Below are 19,640 nucleotides of genomic sequence, written 5' to 3' on the forward strand. Positions count from 1 at the left end.
TCCCAGGTATGGTACAGTCCCATTGTGTCTACTTAAAAAAAAAAATACTGTGTGTTGCTAAAGTGTTCGGGTCTGGCTTGAAGAAAACGTGGCAACCCTAACTATAATGCTCAGCTACAACCACGGACTGCTTTATTGAAAACATTATACAAAGTGATGGCTATTGGGCTGTTCTAACAAGCCACAGCAGCATGCTTTGCAATGCAGCTCCCAGCTAACCTATAATAATGAATACTGCATTAACCAGAGCATAACCAACAAGTTTTCTGATCCACCAGCCACGTGTAAACCTAAACCTAAGCCCCTCCCCCTCCCTATAGGATTCGTCAGAAACCGGCGTCGGAAGTGACGCCCAAGGCCGGAGGTAGCGCTGAGCAGGCGGAAGCACGCTGCTGTAGAGGGGATTGACGGTGTTCCAGGAGGTGAACGGCTCTCGGTACTAAGATGTTTCTGCAGTTTTACCTGAACGAACAAGGAGAGCGGGTGTACACCATGAAGGTGAGGAAGAGAGTGTCTCATAGAATAGCAGCCCCGGGTCTATCCCTCCTCCCCAGGGTTCATACAACGTGTGGAGGGCCTGGAGCTTCTCGTGTAAGACAATCCTTACATCCGGGGCTCTGCCTGCCAGGTGTATTAGGAAGTGTACTATTATCATAGTTCACGTGTTATTCTATCTGCCACTGCAGAGTGCAGGCTTTGTCCCCCTGGGCTACGAGTTGTTTAAAGAGAACCAGTCACCACCCTGTGCCCAGCAAATTAACGTGTAGCTCTTAAAGTGTTTCTATAGGTCAGAGTGGGGAGAGTTTTGACCTTTTGTCGTGTTTTCATTGCGATCTCCACTGGGGTGACTAACCACCTCTGTTAGGCTGAGGGGAAATCCTAAATGTTGAAGCTGATAGCCAGGTTTTTGTAAAGTTTAACTACTTGAAGACCAACCTTATTCAGGCGCTTGTGATTTACAAGTTTAAACGCCCAAGGACCGGGCCTCTTTTTGACATTTGTATACAAGTTTATTTTTATTTTTTGCTTGAAATTATTTAGAACATATACATACACTATATATATATATATATATATATATATATATATATATATATATATATATATATATATATTCTCACACACTTTTTTTTTTTTTTTTATAGACACCCTAGAGCAGGGGTGCCCAACCAGTGGTCCGGGGGCCACATGTGGCCAGCAACCTCCTTCTGTGGGATGGCAGATTGAAAAGCCCAGATCATGGGTTGCAGACCCGCCATCCCAGAGAATCTCTGTTATTAATGAAGCCGGCAAAGCAAGCAGCTGGGAAGCTGAGCTGTATAGGCTGATGCTTCCTGTATAGCATTGTCTCCTGCCACAGGAGGAGTGATACCAAATGCACTCTGCCAGGGACAGCAACAGCTGGCAATACCTGAATGGAAGACTGTTATTAAAGGTCAGTTTATTACTAAAATTGCAGTGTATATATGGTTATATCTGCGCAGTGGTTACTGGGCTGCTTTCAAACTAATCCGCAGTTGCAGTGCACCGTCAGGTTACCTGCGCTGAGGCATAGACTTCTGTTATTACCTGCAGGTTTGGTGAGCTTTTAGAAAGTGCACCACACTTGCAGGATATAATAGAAGTCTATGGCAAAGTGTAGCTAACCCGCAGGAAAGACACAGGTGCACTGTGCTGCATTCGTGTGAAAGGCCCCTTTCACACAACCGGTCCAACTCAATCGAACCCTCCATTCACCTCTATGAAACTGCAGATGTAAAAAGATTTCATTTTACACCCGCCTACGTCCAATCTGATTCGCTAAAAAAAAACAGAAGTGGATCAATCCCCTTCCGTCTGGGGGGATCGGAGGAGCCGCAGAGTGGTCTGTGTCTGTGCCCACTCTGCACGGACCTGTTATCCGCCTGCTCTGCTCATTGTGGCCTCTGGGAGTCTATGCCCGGAAGTGGGTGAAAATACCCGTCTTAGACAGGTATCTGCACCCCCCCCCCCCCCCCTGGAAAGATGACCCTAAAGTAGAAGTTCCGCTTTAAAATAAGACAACAGTAAAGTTAGCCCACCTTTTTATTCATTTAGTTTTTTTATATTGTGAAAGATAATGTTACTCCGAGTAAATTGATACCCAACATGTCATGCTTCAAAATTGCGCCTGCTAGTGGAACATCGGCAAACTTTGAGCCTTATAAATCTCCAAAATTTCTACAGGTTTCATGTTTAGAGTTAGAGGAGGGTCTACTGCTAGAATCATTGCTCTCGCTTTAACGATCGCAGTAATACCTCACGTGTAGTTTGAACCTCATTTGCATATGCGCTCGCTTCTGCGTGCAAGCTGTGGGACAGGACACAATAAAAAAAAAATCTTATTCATTTTCACAAGGCGCTCTCCAGCCCCCAATAAGTGATCTCGCAGTGACCACTTTTATCTGAAAACCACCAATCACCACTGTTGAAAATACCAGGGTTATGGCAGCTAGCTGCTGCCATAACAGTATTTGGTGCCAAAATACCAACGTACAATGACAGCGATTTGCCCTAACTGGTTAAATTAGTATTTTTTGCTAGAAAGTTACTTCAAACCCGCTCACATTATACTTTTTATTTTTTTTTGCAAAGACCCTAGGGAATAAAATGGAGCTCATTGCAATTTTACAGGGTGTTTGCAAATGCAGTTTTTTGGGGGAAAAATAGTTCAACCACTTGCCGAACACGCTGTAGCCATATGACGGCCTCCCGTGACCGCACCCGCTTCGGAGCGTGGGCGGCGTGCTCTGTGATCAGAGTCCAGAGGACACTGCTGGTCACAGATCACGGTAAAGTGCCAATCGGTAGCTCTTTACCACTTGATCATAGATGTAAGTAAATGCTGGTTATCGGCACTCCTTTCCTCATGCTGATAGCGTGAGAAGAGTGAATAACGGCTTCTCTAAAAGGGATATGTGCACTGATTATCAGTGCAGTCTGAACAGTGCTGCCAATCTGTGCCCATCAGTGTCTCCTATCAGCAAATGTGAAAAATTACGTTTACAGAATTTTCTAACAAACTATAAAAGTCTGAGGTTTTTTTTTCTTCTGAATTTTTTTTTTTTTTGTCTTCATTTGTTTAACAAAAAATATAAAAACAAGTGGTGATTAAATACCACCAAAAGAAAACCTAATTTGTGTGAAAAAAAATTAATTTGGGTACAGTGTTGCATGACTGCGCAATTGTTCAAAGTGTGAGAGCACTGAAAGTTGAAAATTGGCCTGGGTAGGAAGGGGGCAAAAGTGACCTGTTTAGAGTTAGAAGCCTAGCGCTAGTATTATTGCTCTCGCTCTTAACTGTCGTGGCAATACCTCACGTATGGTGTGAATAACGTTTACGTATATGCTTCACGTGAGCAGAGCGATGGCAATAATACTAGCGCTTCTAACTCTAAACAGGTAACCTGTAAAGCCATTTAAAGCATAAAGCCAAGTCACTGCAACTGTTAAGGAATTTGTTTCAACAAGTTTGGTTGAAACTAAGTATTTATCCCCTTCATGCCGACAGTATGCAGATGTGGCCTCACTGGACTGGGCTTTTTTTCCTGTGGTGCTGCATATATACATATGTCTTTTGTGCTGGGAGCACACAGCATGCTCCCAGCACAAAGACCAGGGTCTCAGGGAGACTTGGGGCCTAGATTGCCTGGTTCTAGGTCACCTGATCACTGCGATAGCCTCTGGCTATTGCAATGATCAGTCACTGTGAAGTCCACCCCTGTTTTCTCACTGAATGGAGGGGAGAGAGATGCCTTGTCTGTCCTTGCTGTGAGAAATAACTAGATCAAGGTTTGCTGTAGATCAGTGCTGCTGTTAGTGTTTGGGTCAAAGGTCGGGGTCAGTATATTTTGGGTGTGGATTTTTTATTTTTTTTAACATTGGTGTCCATGTGTTTTTTAGGTAGGATAACAAAAGCAAATTATGCACTGTTTCTGGGCTGTGGGTACAAACAACTACTAACATACACATATGAGGTTTCACTGCTATCATCGGGAGCAAGATAATTTATTTTGGGTTGTTCTTTGGTAGGTTATTGTAGAAACACAAAATATACAGCTAATTAAAAAAAAAAAAAATCAGGAAATATTCATTACTGTTTACAACCACATTAAAGCCCAGTTTGTCCTGAAAGAAACATAATCCACCAGGATACACAAAGTAGTCGTGGTGATGTGTACAGTTTTACTAACACATGTCAACGTTGCAAAATTGTGCTTGGGCATTACAATTTGTTACCCTTAGGCGAGGAGGGGTTAAATTTCACAAAAACCTGTCCTCAGAACAAAAGTTGACTCTTCCAAAGGAGAAATTGGCTTATGGGGCAGCTGTCTAAAATGTTTTCGGTTAGTAAAGTCCAGTTTTATCTTTTACCTATAGGTAAGCCTTTAACAAGGCAAGGCTTGCCTGTAGGTAAAGTGAATATATCCAAAGTGTGCACTGTATATGAGGCATTCCAGTGTGTAGCAGCTGGAGACCTCACTGGCACATGTGCACTGCATACACTTGCGTATGCTGTCCATTGAAAGTGCTGTGCCATGATCGTGACTCCCCATGCGCATAAGCAGGGGTGACGTTACTGCAGCTTGGCCATTCAAATAGCTGCAGCCCGTAAACCCGGAAGGAAGAATGGGTAAGGATGGAAACCCTGTCAGCAGTGACAGCATTTTTCTGGAGGGATTTGTTGTATAAGTAAGTTTGTCATATTGTGGTAGTATGCCATGAATACTGGCACATTTTTTTTTTCCCGCCAATTTTACTACAATTTTTAAGGAAGAATTTCAGGTATAGATGCATGTATTAATTATTTTTTTTAACACGGTTGCATTGAACCAATACAACTATGTATATACCATACATGTGGGATGACTGTAGAAGACAGCGCTACTCCCATGATATACATTTGCTTCCAGGTCCCGTGCTGACACCACTAGATTAGCTGGACATACTTGTGTTTTTTGGTGGATAACCCAGCAAAAAGGAGGGAGTGGGGAAGTTGGAGGAGCCTTCAGTCTGGGTAAAAAAGAAAAAAAAGTCAGCAGCTACAAATACTGTAGCTTCTGATTTTCAATATTAGGAAACTTACCTGTCCAGGGATCCTGTGATGCTGGCACCCTGAGCCGATTCGTCAGTTGGCTTTGGGTGCAGGTGCCAACATCTTCGCTAAGGGAAACCAGCTGTAAAGCCTTCAAGCTTCACAGCTAGCTTCCTACTGCGCATGCACGAGTTTCACTTCGTTTTCTGAATGGTGCCACTGTCTTATGGGACCTGTGGGGGGGTAGGAGGAGGGGCCCAAGATACTGAGATCGCTGCAGCAATTCTACCTGGGAGTGGGTACCTGTCAAAACCAGGTACCCACTCCGCCCCCCTCCCAAAGAAAAGTGCCAAATGTGGCAAAAAAAAACAGCTTCCTTTTTGGGTGGAGCTCTTCTTTAAGTGGCACCTATAATAATAATAAATAAAAATCAACTTGTTACTGTAATGGTGTTAAGCACTGCAGGTAGCGGGAGAGGACATTTTATCTTTGCAAAGACTCACTTTATTTTGTGATTCACCTTTGCAACAGATTGGAGAACTTGTACTTTGTCCAATGAAGATGCAAAGTAATAGATTCCTTTGATAGCACATCCTGATCCTGCTCATACCTTTCTCATACTATCTTATTGTCCCGATGGAGACCTGATACAACATCCTTTTAAAAAGCTTGTACAGGCTTTAAAATCCTTTGCTAATTCCCACATGGGAGCACTCAATACTGCACCATGGGAGAATTTACATACTCCCTCCATAAGTAGAAATACCAGGTATTTAACAAGGTGTTCGAGGGATAACTAAGAATGAGAGGAAAGTAAATATCAGCAATGGGGATCTGCTACTTTATCCCGACTGGGCAAAACATGGGTTTACATTAAAGATTGGATTGGTCTGGTGCAAGTATGAGTGAGGAGAAGAAAAAAAAAAAAAAACAGAAGCCCTGGTCTGATAGTCTTATGTTCCTGTATACAACTCAAGGCTTAATTTGAATGGAGTATACCTGTCAGTATTGTAGACAAACAAAGTGACGTATTTGCCTAGGAGCAGGTACCACAGAATAAACTGCACCAACCCATCCTTCAGATCTGGCTTACAAAATTGTGTTAAGTTTACTTATATGGCTTGTTTTTTAAGTTTGTCTTTTCTTCCCCTTCAATAGAAAGTATGTCCAGCTGGACAACCGACTTCTTCAGCACATCCTGCACGGTTCTCCCCGGATGACAAGTACTCACGACACCGCATAACTATCAAGAAACGGTTCAGCCTACTCTTGACACAGCAGCCAAGACCTGTTTTGTGAGCCTTGTGAAAAAAAATGGCAGTCGGTTGATTTTGGCAGAAAGACTAATGTCTGATGGACTCAGAAGGATCAAGCATTGCAAATTACTTTGTGGATAAACCTAAATCTCCACTGTCCCATGTATTTCTCTTTTCTTATTTTTTTTTTTAAGATGTTCAACCCTTTGTTAAATTAGTTTTGATTTTTCAGTCCAGTAAAAATGTGGAGGAAATGTTGTTGTTTTTATTTTTTTATTTACATTGTACATTTTCAGTTTAAACTAATGTTGCAACAAATGCAGACATACTAATGTACCAGTCATTCATTTGTACATTCTTTCAGCATGAACTTGTAAATGTGAAGTTAAAAAGGTGGTCCAGCTAGTATAGTTGTTACTACTCAGCTGTGCTTTCTACTGTATATTCAAGTAGAGTGCTCTATTTACTGCTATTAAAAAAAAAAAAAAAAAAAAAAAAAAAAAAAAAAAAATTCTAAAGAGATGGACACCTTGCAGTTTTTTTTTTGGCCCTCCCAGAACCCCTGCCACAGTTTGCACAAAAGTACCACAGTCCTGACAGCACTCTGGTCTAGGGGTTGGATGTTGGGCCTGAGCACAGGGAAAATTTCATATGCTCACCCATACCTGAAAGCACCCTTTTGGTCTGTTAGCTACCAATAAAGTGGTTATGTCTGATAAGTACAAAAAAAAAATCCCTGTTGCTCCTGACAGAAATCCAGTGAGCTCATAACTTCTGTGCTCTCTGCAGTATTATCAGCCCTTTCTAGTTCACCTCTGAACTTCAGAACACTTCTCCCTTATGTTTAGATAAGAAAAAGGGGCGGTAATCTTAACTCTTCCTGTCCTACAATGACACTGCTGTTCTATAGTTAGTGGCAGGTGGCCCTAAGACAGTTAGCATGTTGTTGACAGCATCCTCAGGTAAAAATAAAAAGGGTCGGGGGTGGTGGTGTTGAAGAGGCAGGTTAAGAAAAACAAATGCAGCCACCACATCTAAGAAGTGGAAAGCTTGAACATATCCTCCTGACTATGCCGTGAGGCAGAGTTGTGTAAATTTCAGGAATGGATGGATAGAAATAAAAAGCCTTTGGCAGGTAAAACTGTTTCATGTATTTTAATGGTTTTCTTAAAGTTCAGCTTAACCACATGCTGACCAGCTGCTGTAGTTGTAGTGCGGCAGAATGGTGCTGGGCAAAACTACGTTACGTAAAGTCTCTTCTCCCTGTGGCCGCTAGAGGGGGCATGCGCCCTCTGGTCTTGATCACTGTCAGGCTCTCATGCTCGCTGCTGAGACACGGAGAACCCGAAACTGTGTGTGTAAATGCAGTTTCCGGTTCTCTGAGAGAAGTGACAGATCGTCTGTTCATACAGAGTATGAACAGCGCTCTGTTATCTTCCCTGCCCAGTCCCCACCCCCCTTCAGTTAGAACACAAACTAGGACACACTTAACCCCTTCACTGCCAGTGACATTTTTACAATCTATGCACTTTTAATCGCACTGATCGCTGTATTAATGCCAATGGTCCCAAAATTATCTGACGTGTCTGGCGCAATGTTGCAGTCACGCTAAAAATCGCAGATCGTTGCCATTACTAGTTAAAAAATATATATATATAATAAAAATGCTATAAATCCCCTATTTTGTAGACGCTATAAATTTTGCGCAAACCAATCAATATATGCTTATTGCGATTTTTCTTATTTTTGGAAAAAATTGTAGAATAATACATATCGGCCTAAACTGAGGAAAATTGTTTTGTTTTATATATTTTTGGGGGATATTTTATTATAGCAAAAAGTTAAAAACGAATGCGTTTTCAAAATTGACACTTTTTTTATTTATTATAGAGCAAAAAATAAAAACCACAGAGGCGATTAAATACCACCAAAAGAAAGCTCTGTTTGTGGGGAAAAGGCATGTCAATTTTGTTTGGGTGCAGCGTCGCATGACCGTGCAATTGTCAGTTAAAACAACGCACTGCTGAATAGCAAAAAGTGCTCTGGTTAGGTAGAGGGTAGAATCTTCCGGGGCCACCTATCAGTGGTGCTGATCAGTGACCATTGTCTGTCATTTCCCGCTCATTAGTGATGCCTTATCAGTGAAGGAGAAAACTTGCTTATCTACAACATTTTATAACAAAGGCAAAAAAAAATTTTCAAAATTTTTGGTATTTTTTTTTATTTAGCAAAAAAATAAACGCAGAGGTGATCAAATACCACCAAAAGAAAGCTGTGGGAGCAAAATGATAAAAAAAAATCTGTTTGGGTACAGTGTGGCATGACTGCGCAATTGTCATTTAAACAGCGACCGCTGAAAATTGGCTTGGGCAGGGAGGGGGGTAAGTGCCTGGTATTGAAGTGGTTAACACCTGTGATTGCCATGATGTATTCCTTATTTAGCTAAAAGACCATTTTGATGTTTGAAATATCCTTGCAAAACAAAACCAGAGAAATTCCCAGCTCAACTTACTGACCAGTCTGCAACCAACCAATCACTTCCGGGGCGTGTGATGTCATCAGCGGGCGCTGGAGACGCTAGTTCCGGTCTCTAAACAGGGAAGCTGGTGGTTTTAAAAGTGAAACCCAGCAGAGGCTGCTGGCCACTACAACGGTGGTATGGACTACTCTGATACCTGCACAGGCAGTGGAAGCAGGCCCAGCACCTCACTGGTAAGCCTGAAGTGTATTTTACTTGCTTGTACATCCTGTGAGTGTTCTCCCCCTTGTAACCAGTAGGGACTATGTGAAGGGGACACATTTTCCTTTCCTCCTGCAATGGGTGTTATGCAATGTATGTAGCGTAAAATTCGTTGGGGTCATTTGCTCTCTTGCAGGCAAGTCTCAGGAGAAGGCCCAAGCGCAGCCACTAAAAAGGAAATGTGCAGTTTCCAGAAACAAATTGAGCTTCTCGTGGAGCAAAGCAGTTTGCCGCACCTGTATAGACAGCCTAGTTAAGGATGACCGGTAGTCTCTTGTCAGAAAATGCTGCCTACTGTTAGAGATGAGCTTACGTCTATGTTTGGCCCATTTCAAACTGATAAAATTCAAGTCCCCTCAGAGGGTCCATCTCCAGTTAGGACTTCATCCGGTCCTAGCGCTCCTCAGGAGAGTGAAGACAAAGGCTGAAGCCGGAACTACCCATTCTTCTCTGGAAGAATCGGGGTCAGATACAGGGCCCAGGGATAGAGAATCCCCAAGGGGCGCGAGGTACAAGTCATCATTGGAAGATGTAGATTTATTAACCACTTCAATACAAGGCATTTTCACCCCCTTCCTGCCCAGGCCAATTTTCAACTTTCAGCACTGTCGCAATTTGAATGACAATTGCACAGTCATGCGACATTGTACTCAAATAAAATTTTGATCATTTTTTTCCCCACAAATAGAGATTTCTTTTGCTGGTGTTTGGTCACCTCTGCGGTTTTTATTTTTTGCACTATGAACAAAAAAAAAGCGTAAATTTTGAAAAAAAACACAATTTATTATTTTTTGCTATAATAATTGTCCCATTTTAAAAAACAAACTTATTTTGCTCAGTTTAGGCTGATATGTATTCTTCTACATATTTTTGGTTAAAAAAAATCCCAATAAGTGTATGTTGATTGGTTTGCGCAAAAGTTATAGCGTCTAGAAAATAGGGGATAGATTTGTAGTTTTTATTATTTCATTTTTTTTTTTTTTTTCCTTTTCCGTGACTGTGACATTGTGGTGTACAGTTCGGACACTTTTGACACTATTTTGGGACTATTCACATTTATAAAGCGATTGGTGGTATAAAAAAAATGTACTGATGACTGTATAAATGTGACTGTCAGGGAAGGGGTTAACACTAGGGGGCGCTGCAGGGGTTAAATGTGTGTCCTAGGGAGTGAATCTAACTGTGGGAATGAGACCGATCAGTGTTCCTCTGTATAAGGAACATCCAATCAGTTCTCTCCCCTGACAGGACGTGAATCTGTGTGATTACACACAGATACACGTCCCGGCTCTGTTACTGGGCAATCGCGCACGTTCTCCACAATGCCGAGTACATATGAAGCAGAGGACATATGATGAACACCCGGGTGGAAGAACAGTTCCTGCTGCCGTTGTTTTACAATACGGCGCTAGGGAACTGGTTAAAGGCTATCTATACAACACTTGATGTAGGAGAGATGGTACAATTGTCTAAACATGACCTGATCTGCAAAGTTTTGCATAATAAAAAGGCTAGATTTTTTTTTCCCCGTATATAGTTCACTTCTTGATACTGTCAAGCTGGAGTGGGAAAATCCAGAGAGAAAACCTTTCTTTTCCGGTAACCTAAAAAGGTGGTTTCCACTTGAAGAGGACACAGCGCAGCCATGAAACAAAAATCCTAAATTAGTCTCACCTCTTCCAAAAGTAAAAAAAAAACCCTCTGACTTAGCGCTTGTCAATATGGGCACGCTTAGGGATCCGATGGATAAAAGAGAAGATATCCTTCACAGAGCCTAGGACTCAGCCATTGGGAATCTTAAATCGGCTCTGGCCTCCACTTGTGTAGCCAGAAATTTAGAAGGATGGTTGACACAAGTACAAACATACTTGTTGGCATGTTCCTCTATAGAACAGATTCTGAAATCTTTCCCTCTCCTCTTTCGTGCAGTGGGTTTTTTGGCTGATTCTTCCACAGAGTCAGTAAGAATGACAGCTAGGACCTCGGCCTTAATGAATTTGGCCAGAAGAAGCCTATGGCTTAAAACTTGGCCAGGCGATGCTGCTTCAAAGTTACGCCTATGTGGTCTTTCCTTAATAAGCGATCCTCTTTCTGGCCCAAGTCTGCAAGAGACGCTGGAATGCATGGCCGATAGAAAAAAAGCCTTTCCAACAGCCAGGAAGTTTTTTTTCATGGGCAAAGTAAGCAGCAACGTCTTAGAGAAAGGAACAATAGGCCGAAAAAGCATTGGACAGGGCACAAGGGCAGAGGTAGAGGGGTCATCTTGTTTAACCCTCCTCAACAACCTGCCAAGCCACAGTGACTCGTGTCTCAAAGTGGGAGGAAGATTGAGGGCTTATACTCCACAGTGGGTAGCAGGTCCATTCATCCTGGACCTAGTGACCAATGGCTACAGGCTGTAATTTTCTTGTCAGCCACCAGAGCAATTATTTGTCGCCTTCCCTCCCCAAGATCGGGTAAAAGCGAGGACCCTGGGTCTCCAAATTGGAGGCTCGATGGATCAAAAGGTCTTGATCCCTGGTCGGATCAGGGCAAGGGATTTTATTCCCATATATTTGTCATGAGGAAGCCGGCAGTAAAAAAATCGGCTTATCCTAAACTTCTGGTCTCTAATAAACTATTTGATCAGGTACAAGCACTTTCGTATGGAGGCAGTGTTCTCAATCAAAAACCTGCTTTACCCAAACTCCTTCACGCCACTTTGGATTTGAGGGATGCCTATTTGCACATCCCTATTCATCCAGCCTTCCAAAGATTCTTGAGATAAGTGGTCAAGATGGAATCGGAGATCCAACACTTTCAATTTCAAGCCCTCCCCTTCGGTCTGTCCTTAGCCCCACGCATCTTTACAAAGGTATTGGGGGAGGTGCTGGCTCCGCTAAGGTTAAAGGTAATAAGTTTAAAGGCTGGCTTGTATTTGTGGGAGGAGCCTGAGAGGGCTATTTAATCCTCCTCCTCTGTCAGGGCAAGTGTTGGCATTTCTGGGTTGACACACGTCACTTCCACCGCAGCAATGATGTCGGTGGTTCCTCCCCCCCTGTCATCCCTGGGTTCCACCGGCTTTGTGGGGGCCGCCCTGCCCATCCTCCCTTGCAGCCCCATATTTCAGCATAGTGGGGGGGCAGCCGCCCACTTCTCTCGGTGCCCATGCTGGGGGGGGGGTCCATCCTCCACCACCCACTTTGCCCACGGCTCCACCTGGCCGGCCCAGCTTCTCCCGGTGCTCATGCCGGGGGGGGGTGTCCATCCATCTCACTCTCCCCATCAGCTCCGTCTGGTCAGTGTGCAGCCCGCCTGCTTTTCCCGGTGCTCATGCCGGGGGGCGTCCGTCCTTCCATCCATCTCGCTCTCCCCTCAGCTCAGTCTGGCCTGCGTGCAGCCCACCCGCTTTTCCCGGCGCTCATGCCGGGGGGGCCATCTGTCCATCCATCCTTCATCTCAATCTCCCGGCGCTATGCAAGGGGGGTGGGGGCGTCCTTTCATCCATCCTCCTCTCACTTCCCCAGGGCTCTTCATCTGGCCAGGGTGCCACCCGCCCACTTCCCATGGGGTTCACGGGGAGGGGGGGGGTTGTCTGTCCACCCACCACCTTCGCTGGGATCTACCCCACATGGTGGGGGGTTGCCCCCCACTTCTCCCTTTCATCCCTGTTTCCTGCCAGCGCTGGGGGGTTGCCGCCCACTTCTCCCGGCGCTCATGGGGGGGCTGGCATCCGTTCGTCCATCCTCCACCCACCCATTTGCCACTCCCCCGCCAGTTCACCTCCCTTGTACCCATGCCATGCACCATGGAGGGGATGCCCGCATGCTTCCCGGTTTCGCATGGGGGTGCTCACCTCCCGGTACTCACGTGGGGGGGGGGGGGGGGCATCCACCGTTTCAGTCACAAGTGTTTCATAGCGTTTTCGGCCCCAGGTTTCTGTCATAGCGTTTGTCTAGGCGTTTAGTCTCAGCATTTCCGATCTACAGATCCATACAGGCTGAGGTTTTTGTTTGTTAATTGATTGTTGTCCACAATCTTCTCGCCTGTATACCATACGTCATACGATGCATGTTCATTCACCACACCTATACGACTACCCACTACGGTCTGTGGGTACACTAGCCCTAAATTTTTGAGTTATTACCTGTCTCTGCGCTGCAGGTTTCTCTGGCTCACTTACCACTTACATGGGGGGGGGGGGGGATTGATTTATGTGCAGTGGTCTTGACATGCTTGCACTCACTTCCATCAGCCCTGCCTGTTGTTGGGGCTAGTTGATTGGTGATGATGTCGTTTCGCCACTAGTCTCACCCTTGGGTCAGAAGTAGTCGTCAATTTTTCTTCAGTTGACGTCCTGTTTCATAGAGGCCCTGGTTACAGCCCAGGGATTTATAGTCTCCCTCAGGGTGTGTGCTAAGCCACATCCCCTTGACGGTCCTTAGGTGGAAGGTTTGGGCAAACGTTGTCATGATTCTGATTCTGTTGCCTGGAGTACTGCTCAGGGACATTAGTCCAGTCGTCTTTTCCGATCCCCAGCCTGTTCCAGGTAGGGGGGGGGGCTTCAGTCACTTTGGGTGTGTCTGTATCATGCCATGAGACTTATTTCCCCCGGGATGGAGTCTGGCCCTCCTTCCTCTGTTCAGGATTCAGACTCGGTTGTTAGGTCAGGCTGAGCATAACCCGATGGTATCCGGTGGAACCAGTGTCCTGTGTCTGGTATGGTTTTTCCACGTTTGACGATGGTTATTACCATGGCGCATGGGCCTTATCCGCTTACTCCATCACATCCATCAGGCATCCAGCATTTCACACTCCTGCCAGTGGTGTTTTTGCACACACCCTCTCACTTCCCCATACCAAGTATGGTTAGGCCAGGGGTTGGGGGGGGGGGGGCATGTCACTGAGCTACTTCACTGGTGGCCGTTTGAAATATTTTGATCTTCTCGGCCATCATTTGCAGGGGTTCCTCGGGCCAGGCCTTGCTCCCTTTTCCCCCACGTATCCTCTCATTCACAAGCAGTTCATTCTCATGTCTGGGTTGTCTTGGGCATCAGGCTCAATCCAATCTTTCACGGGATGTTCAGTTGGGTTTGGGGTAGTTCGCAGGTTCTATTGGGAGTTCCTTCAAATTGCCAAGATAGGAGTTGTGGCGGAACCGATCCCACACTCCGATGAAGTGCTTCCGTCAGTATAGCGCTTCCTAAGTCTGAATATAGAGATCAGATATTCCAACCGCTCACAAGCACAAAGCAAGCCGAGACTTGCTTAGCTGCTCAACATGGACTCATTTATTAGCCAAGTATTTATAATACAGTGGAAGACTAAAACCTAACCTAATTAGCATGAGCTAATTATCTAAATCAACACTCAGACTAGTTGACTGAGGGATAAGACTTTTCGGCTCATAGCTCACTAACAATTTAATAAACATTACCATAAACACAGGGTTAATTAGCACAAACACCAATGTGTGAATACTCCTACAAGCCAGAGTAGACTCATTTACACAACAGACAGGTGGCTGGAGTTCATGACATTAGCATCTAACCCCTTGTACACACGGTCGGAGATTCTGACGGAATGTGTCCGATCGGACCGTTTTGTCGGATATTCCAACTGTGTGTGGTCTCCATCGGACTGTTTCCGTCGGAGTATCCGACGGACCAAGTTTTCCAACTTGTTGGTAAAATTTTCAGACAAAATGCTCCGATCGGACATACTTCGATCATGTGTAGAGAATTCCGATCGGACAAAGTGCCACGCATGCTCAGATCAAATTCCTACATCAAAGCTATTGGCTACTAGCCTGAACGTAGTCCCGTCATAACGAAATAACATCATCACGTTCTGAACGATCTGATTTTCCAACAACTTTGTCCGACCGTGTGTATGCCACAGTTTCGGACAAAATCCAATGGATTTGGTTGTCGGAATGTCCGACCGTGTGTACAAGGGCTAACAGTTTGTGTCCCAACAGCATGAGACAACACACATTTTATATATACAGCATTGTATCTGACTAGCACAGATTATAGTGGGGTTCTCATTCACCCTGTGACCCTTAAAATCCAGGGCCCATAATCGATCGGCAAGAGGCTCGCATTCAGTCCTCTCAAAAAGCCTGTGTCCCGGCTAGGTCTGTCACACATCTCCCCTTTCAGCAGGAGACTAACACAGGAGGAGACCCCAGACGCATTGACTCCGAAGTTAGTCAGGGGTTCCAGTCCTCTAATGCTGGTATCCACACAGTACCCCAAATAAATTATTCCAAACAGAGCATTACTTACTCAGCCAACCTCTGCCTCTCTCGGAGAACACGTCCGCCGCTGTGAAGAGGCCTGGACTGGCCCTTCTCCCTGGAGTCCTTTCAGATGCTGGAGAGAAGACAGGGTGAATGGACTCACTCCGTAATGCTGTTGGGGATCTGGGCCGACCGCCCAGCATCCCTGGGGTATACAAGTGGGGACTTAAGTCCCATCCACTTTTGGTAGGTGAAAATCCTCCAGTTCTTGCAAAGCAAGGCTGACATCCTCCTGTCTCAGTGCCGCAATATTTTCTGGCGTTGTGTCAGTGGAGACCAAAGTTCCATACACCAATATGAGCTCAAGTTGCAGTTGTGTGTAGGGGCCAGTAGCATTCTGCCTTGTTAGCACCTCAGCTGAGGGCCCCACATCATCCACTCTGGCTAACAGTTGGGGAGTGACCATCATCTCACCATGCGCTCCTAGAACTACTGCAGGTGTGGGGCAGAGGTCTTGGGCCCTCTGTCCGGTGGCCAGCACTAAAGCTGGAGGAGTCTCTTGTAACTCCACAGTTGCCGGTGCTGGGCAGAGGTTGGTAGCACTCTAACCCGTTGCCAGCACTTCTGCTGGGGACTCCACATCCACCGCTCCGGTTAACTGTTGTGGCAGGAGGCTGGCTTCCTCCACTCCCAAATGGTGTAACTGCCATGGGGAAGGTGAGCCGGCTGATTCCTTTTCCGTTCCCTCATCTGGCTTCTGGGATGACATTTCTCTATCACTGTCTTCCAGGTGCACGGATCTTTGCTGGAGAGGAAAGACTGCTTCCTCCACCCTGGCCAACTGTTGGGGAGGGACAACGAACACATCCTCTCCCTTCTCCCCCTGTATCCTGATCTGCTGTTGGGAAGTGACCACCACCTTGTCACCCTGAAGCTCCGGAACTGCCACAGACGTGGGGCAGAGGCCTTGGACCCTCTGTCCGGTGACCAGCACTTCAGCTGGGGAAGTTCCTTGTAATTCCACAGATACTGTTGTTTGTGTTGGGCAGAGCACAGTAAAGTTTGGCCCTAATACCAGCTCTTCTGCTGAGGCTCATCCAGTTCTTCTTCCTCAGCAGAAAAGTCTATCAAATCCCCTGTCTCTGCAACTGGTGTCTGGGGATAGAGTTTCACCATCTCCTGTCTGTGGAACCCAGAAGATGCTATCGCTGCTGAGCAGAGGTTAGCAGAGCTTTGCCCTGTTGTCAGCACTTCAGCTTTGGGGATGGCAATCTCCAGATTTTCCAGGCACATTCGTCCATCCAAGATCATCCCATGCAGAAACAGGATCATCAAGGTGAGTCAGCACTTGCTGCATCCGCCATAAGACCTCCGCGTCCATAGCTGCGGGGGCAGGTTGGCAAAGCACACTGTTACTCTGCCACATTGCCGACTCTTCAGCCAGGATTTCTGAGTTGTCCACTGGTATTTCCTTATAGTCCCAGGCAAAGGGAGCCCAGCCCTGGCACTGAGCAGAGTCTAGCAGCCATCTGTAGGTGATCTCCAGCTCCCATTCCCGATCGGCCAGAAACTCCAAATCTTCCAGTGCACTTCCGAGACGTTCAGTATCTATTTTCTGTAATCCATGATTTCGTCCAACCGCCACTCCAAATCACTCCCAAAGTTAGAGTACCCTATCAGCTTCACATACAACAGTCCCAGGCCACCGTAGCTTAAGCCTTCCGTTGGGTTGTCATCCGCTATCCAGGGATATGCTTGGGATACATGACACCGGAGGGCTCTGTAACTCTCATCCAGCTTCATCTCTGCCCAGACCAGCCTGCTTAATTCAGATGTCTGCTCCTTGTGCGGTTTTTCTCCTAAAAACAGCACCCACAATCCATACTGCGACCAGTACCTTTCCTGGTTGGAGGGGAGAACTTTTCCCTGGTGCCGCTGCTCACGGGCTAGCGCTTCCTTCCAGAGTCTGCATCGAATAGAATCAAACCATCCCAGCAAGACCTGCTCTGATACTGGTCCTCTGTGCTGTAGCTGCATCTCTCGCAACCTCCTTCTGAATTCCTTTTCCATGGCGGCTGGTATCTGTACCTCTGCTCCTCTCCTGCTATCCGAACCTTGGATCCAGGTGGAGGTTTGGATGTTCCAGACGGCAGGAAGTGTCCCACTGCTTGCTAACAAATGTGACGGAACCAATCCCACACTCCGATTGAGTGCTTCCGTCAGTATACCGCTTCCTAAGTGAATATAGAGATCAGATATTCCAACCGCTCACAAGCACAAAACAAGGCGAGACTTGCTTAGCTGCTCAACATGGACTCATTTATTAGAACCAAAATGCCAAGTATTTATAATACAGTAGAAGACTAAAACCTAACCTAATTAGCATGAGCTAATTATCTAAATCAACACAGACTAGTTGACTTCAGGGATAAGACTTTTTGGCTCCTAGCTCACTAACAATTCAATAAACATTGCCATAAACATAAACACGGGGTTAATTAGCACAAACAACAATGTGTGAATACTCCTACAATTACATACTCATTTACACAACAGACAGGTGGCTGGAGTTCATCACATTAGCATCTAACAGTTTGTGTCCCAACAGCATGAGACAACACACATTATATATACATATGTACAGCATTGTATCTGACTAGCACAGATTATAGTGGGGTTCTCATTCACCCTGTGACCCTTAAAATCCAGGGCCCTTAATCGATCGGCAAGAGGCTCGCATTCAGTCCTCTCACAAAGCCTGTGTCCTGGCTAGGTCTGTCACAGGAGTCGGTGGGTTTCTCTTGTCACAGCGGATACTTGCTGGTTACTTACTGTTGCCATCCGGGCGCACGCTATTATACGTGTTGGATCATTACCTTCCCTTCTTCATCTAAATTTGTGTCTTTTTGGCCTCTTTTCAGGCATACTGACCAGCTAGGCCAAGGCACACCTCAGGCCTTGGTTCTTAGGATATCGCATTTCCTGCTTGAAGACTCTGAATACAACTATTATTCCTTACCTGGACAACTTCCTAGTGGTGGTGGAGTCATACCAAAAGTTATTAGCGGATCTCCAGACCGTACAGGACTTTCTTCAATCTCTAGGCTGGTTATTAAACAAAGAGAAGTCTTCCTTAATTCCGGCCTAGAAAGTGACATATCTGGGATACGAATTTTGCTCTGTAGACCAAAAGTTTTCTCCCACAGGAAAAGGTCTCAAGAATGTTGCAAACTATGTCAGACTTACAGTCGGTCTCGCTGAGAGAAGTTTCAAGAGCAGTGGGTCTGATGGCCTCTTGCTTTCCCGCAGTGCCCAGTGCTGTTTCTACTAAGGAACTGGGACAGAGATGCAAGTTCCCAGGAATCAAGGGTCTTGTTACCCTCCAAAGTAAAAAGAAGCTTGTGGTGGTGGAGGATGCACCTTTACCTAACAAGAGGTCTACCATGGTCCATTCCTATATCCCAGAGGATCACGAATGCAAGTTCCTGGGGATGGGGAGCCCGTCTCAGCAACACAATGGCGGAGGGAGAATGGTCCTCAAGGGAAGCAAGGGCTTCATCGAATCAGTGAAAGCTTTTAGTGGTTCAGAGAGCCTTGCAGGCATTTCAGACAGAAATCGGGGGTCACAATCTACAAATTCTATCCGACAATATTGCTACTGATGCGTACCTCAACAAACAGGGAGGTACGAAGAGTCAGATACTTCAATCTATCGCCCAGTAGATTTTATCATGAGCAGAAGGGAATCTAGCCTCAATTATAGCAGTGCACCTGAAGGGGTCACAAAACTGTCTGGCAGATTATCTCAGACACTACCGTGTAGGTCGAGACAATTGGTCCCTTCATCCCAAAATCTGTGGGCCTCACCCACAGATTTGGATGTCCCAAAGCGGACCTGTTTGCGGATGGGACAATTGCAAGACAGAGAAGTTCTTTTCTCTGAACTCAGCAGATTAAGTGTTGGGGATCGATGCTCTGGTGAATCTTTGAATCATGACCTACCTCTGTTATGCCTTCCTGCCGATCGGGCTAATTCCGGAAGTCCTTCGGAAGTTTCTTCTTGAAGAAACAGATCTTATTCCAATAGCCCCTTTTTGGCCCAGTAGGCCAAGGTTTTCCCTGTTACAGACTCTGGTCTCAGAGCCTCCACTGAGTCTTCCGAAAGAAACAAGATTTATTATCGCAGGGTCCAGTGTTGCACCCACAGGTGGTTTCCTTGAACTTGATGGCCTGGTATCCGAAGAAAAGATACTAAGCGTCCAGGGGTTCTCTGACAAAGTAGTCAGGATAAATTACAGAAAACCAGTCACTAGAGCCATATATTCCAAGGTCTGGAAGAAATTTAACTCATGGTTATCTGAAAACCAA

General features: G+C 45.6%; 1 protein-coding gene across 1 annotated transcript; it reads left to right on the forward strand.

Annotated features, from left to right (window-relative positions):
* The first annotated feature begins 338 nt into the window (after positions 1 to 338).
* On the forward strand, positions 339 to 6,563 carry NOP10 (NOP10 ribonucleoprotein). The gene is made up of 2 exons (XM_077461114.1): positions 339 to 498; positions 6,212 to 6,563. The coding sequence occupies exons 1-2, from the start codon at positions 445 to 447 to the stop codon at positions 6,350 to 6,352; spliced, it is 195 nt and encodes a 64-aa protein (XP_077317240.1). The 5' UTR covers positions 339 to 444; the 3' UTR covers positions 6,353 to 6,563.
* Positions 6,564 to 19,640: the final 13,077 nt, after the last annotated feature.

Source organism: Lithobates pipiens, unplaced genomic scaffold (assembly GCF_037356315.1).
Source record: "Lithobates pipiens isolate NorthernLeopardFrog02 unplaced genomic scaffold, aLitPip1_a1.2 Scaffold_3, whole genome shotgun sequence".
Taxonomy (NCBI): domain Eukaryota; kingdom Metazoa; phylum Chordata; class Amphibia; order Anura; family Ranidae; genus Lithobates; species Lithobates pipiens.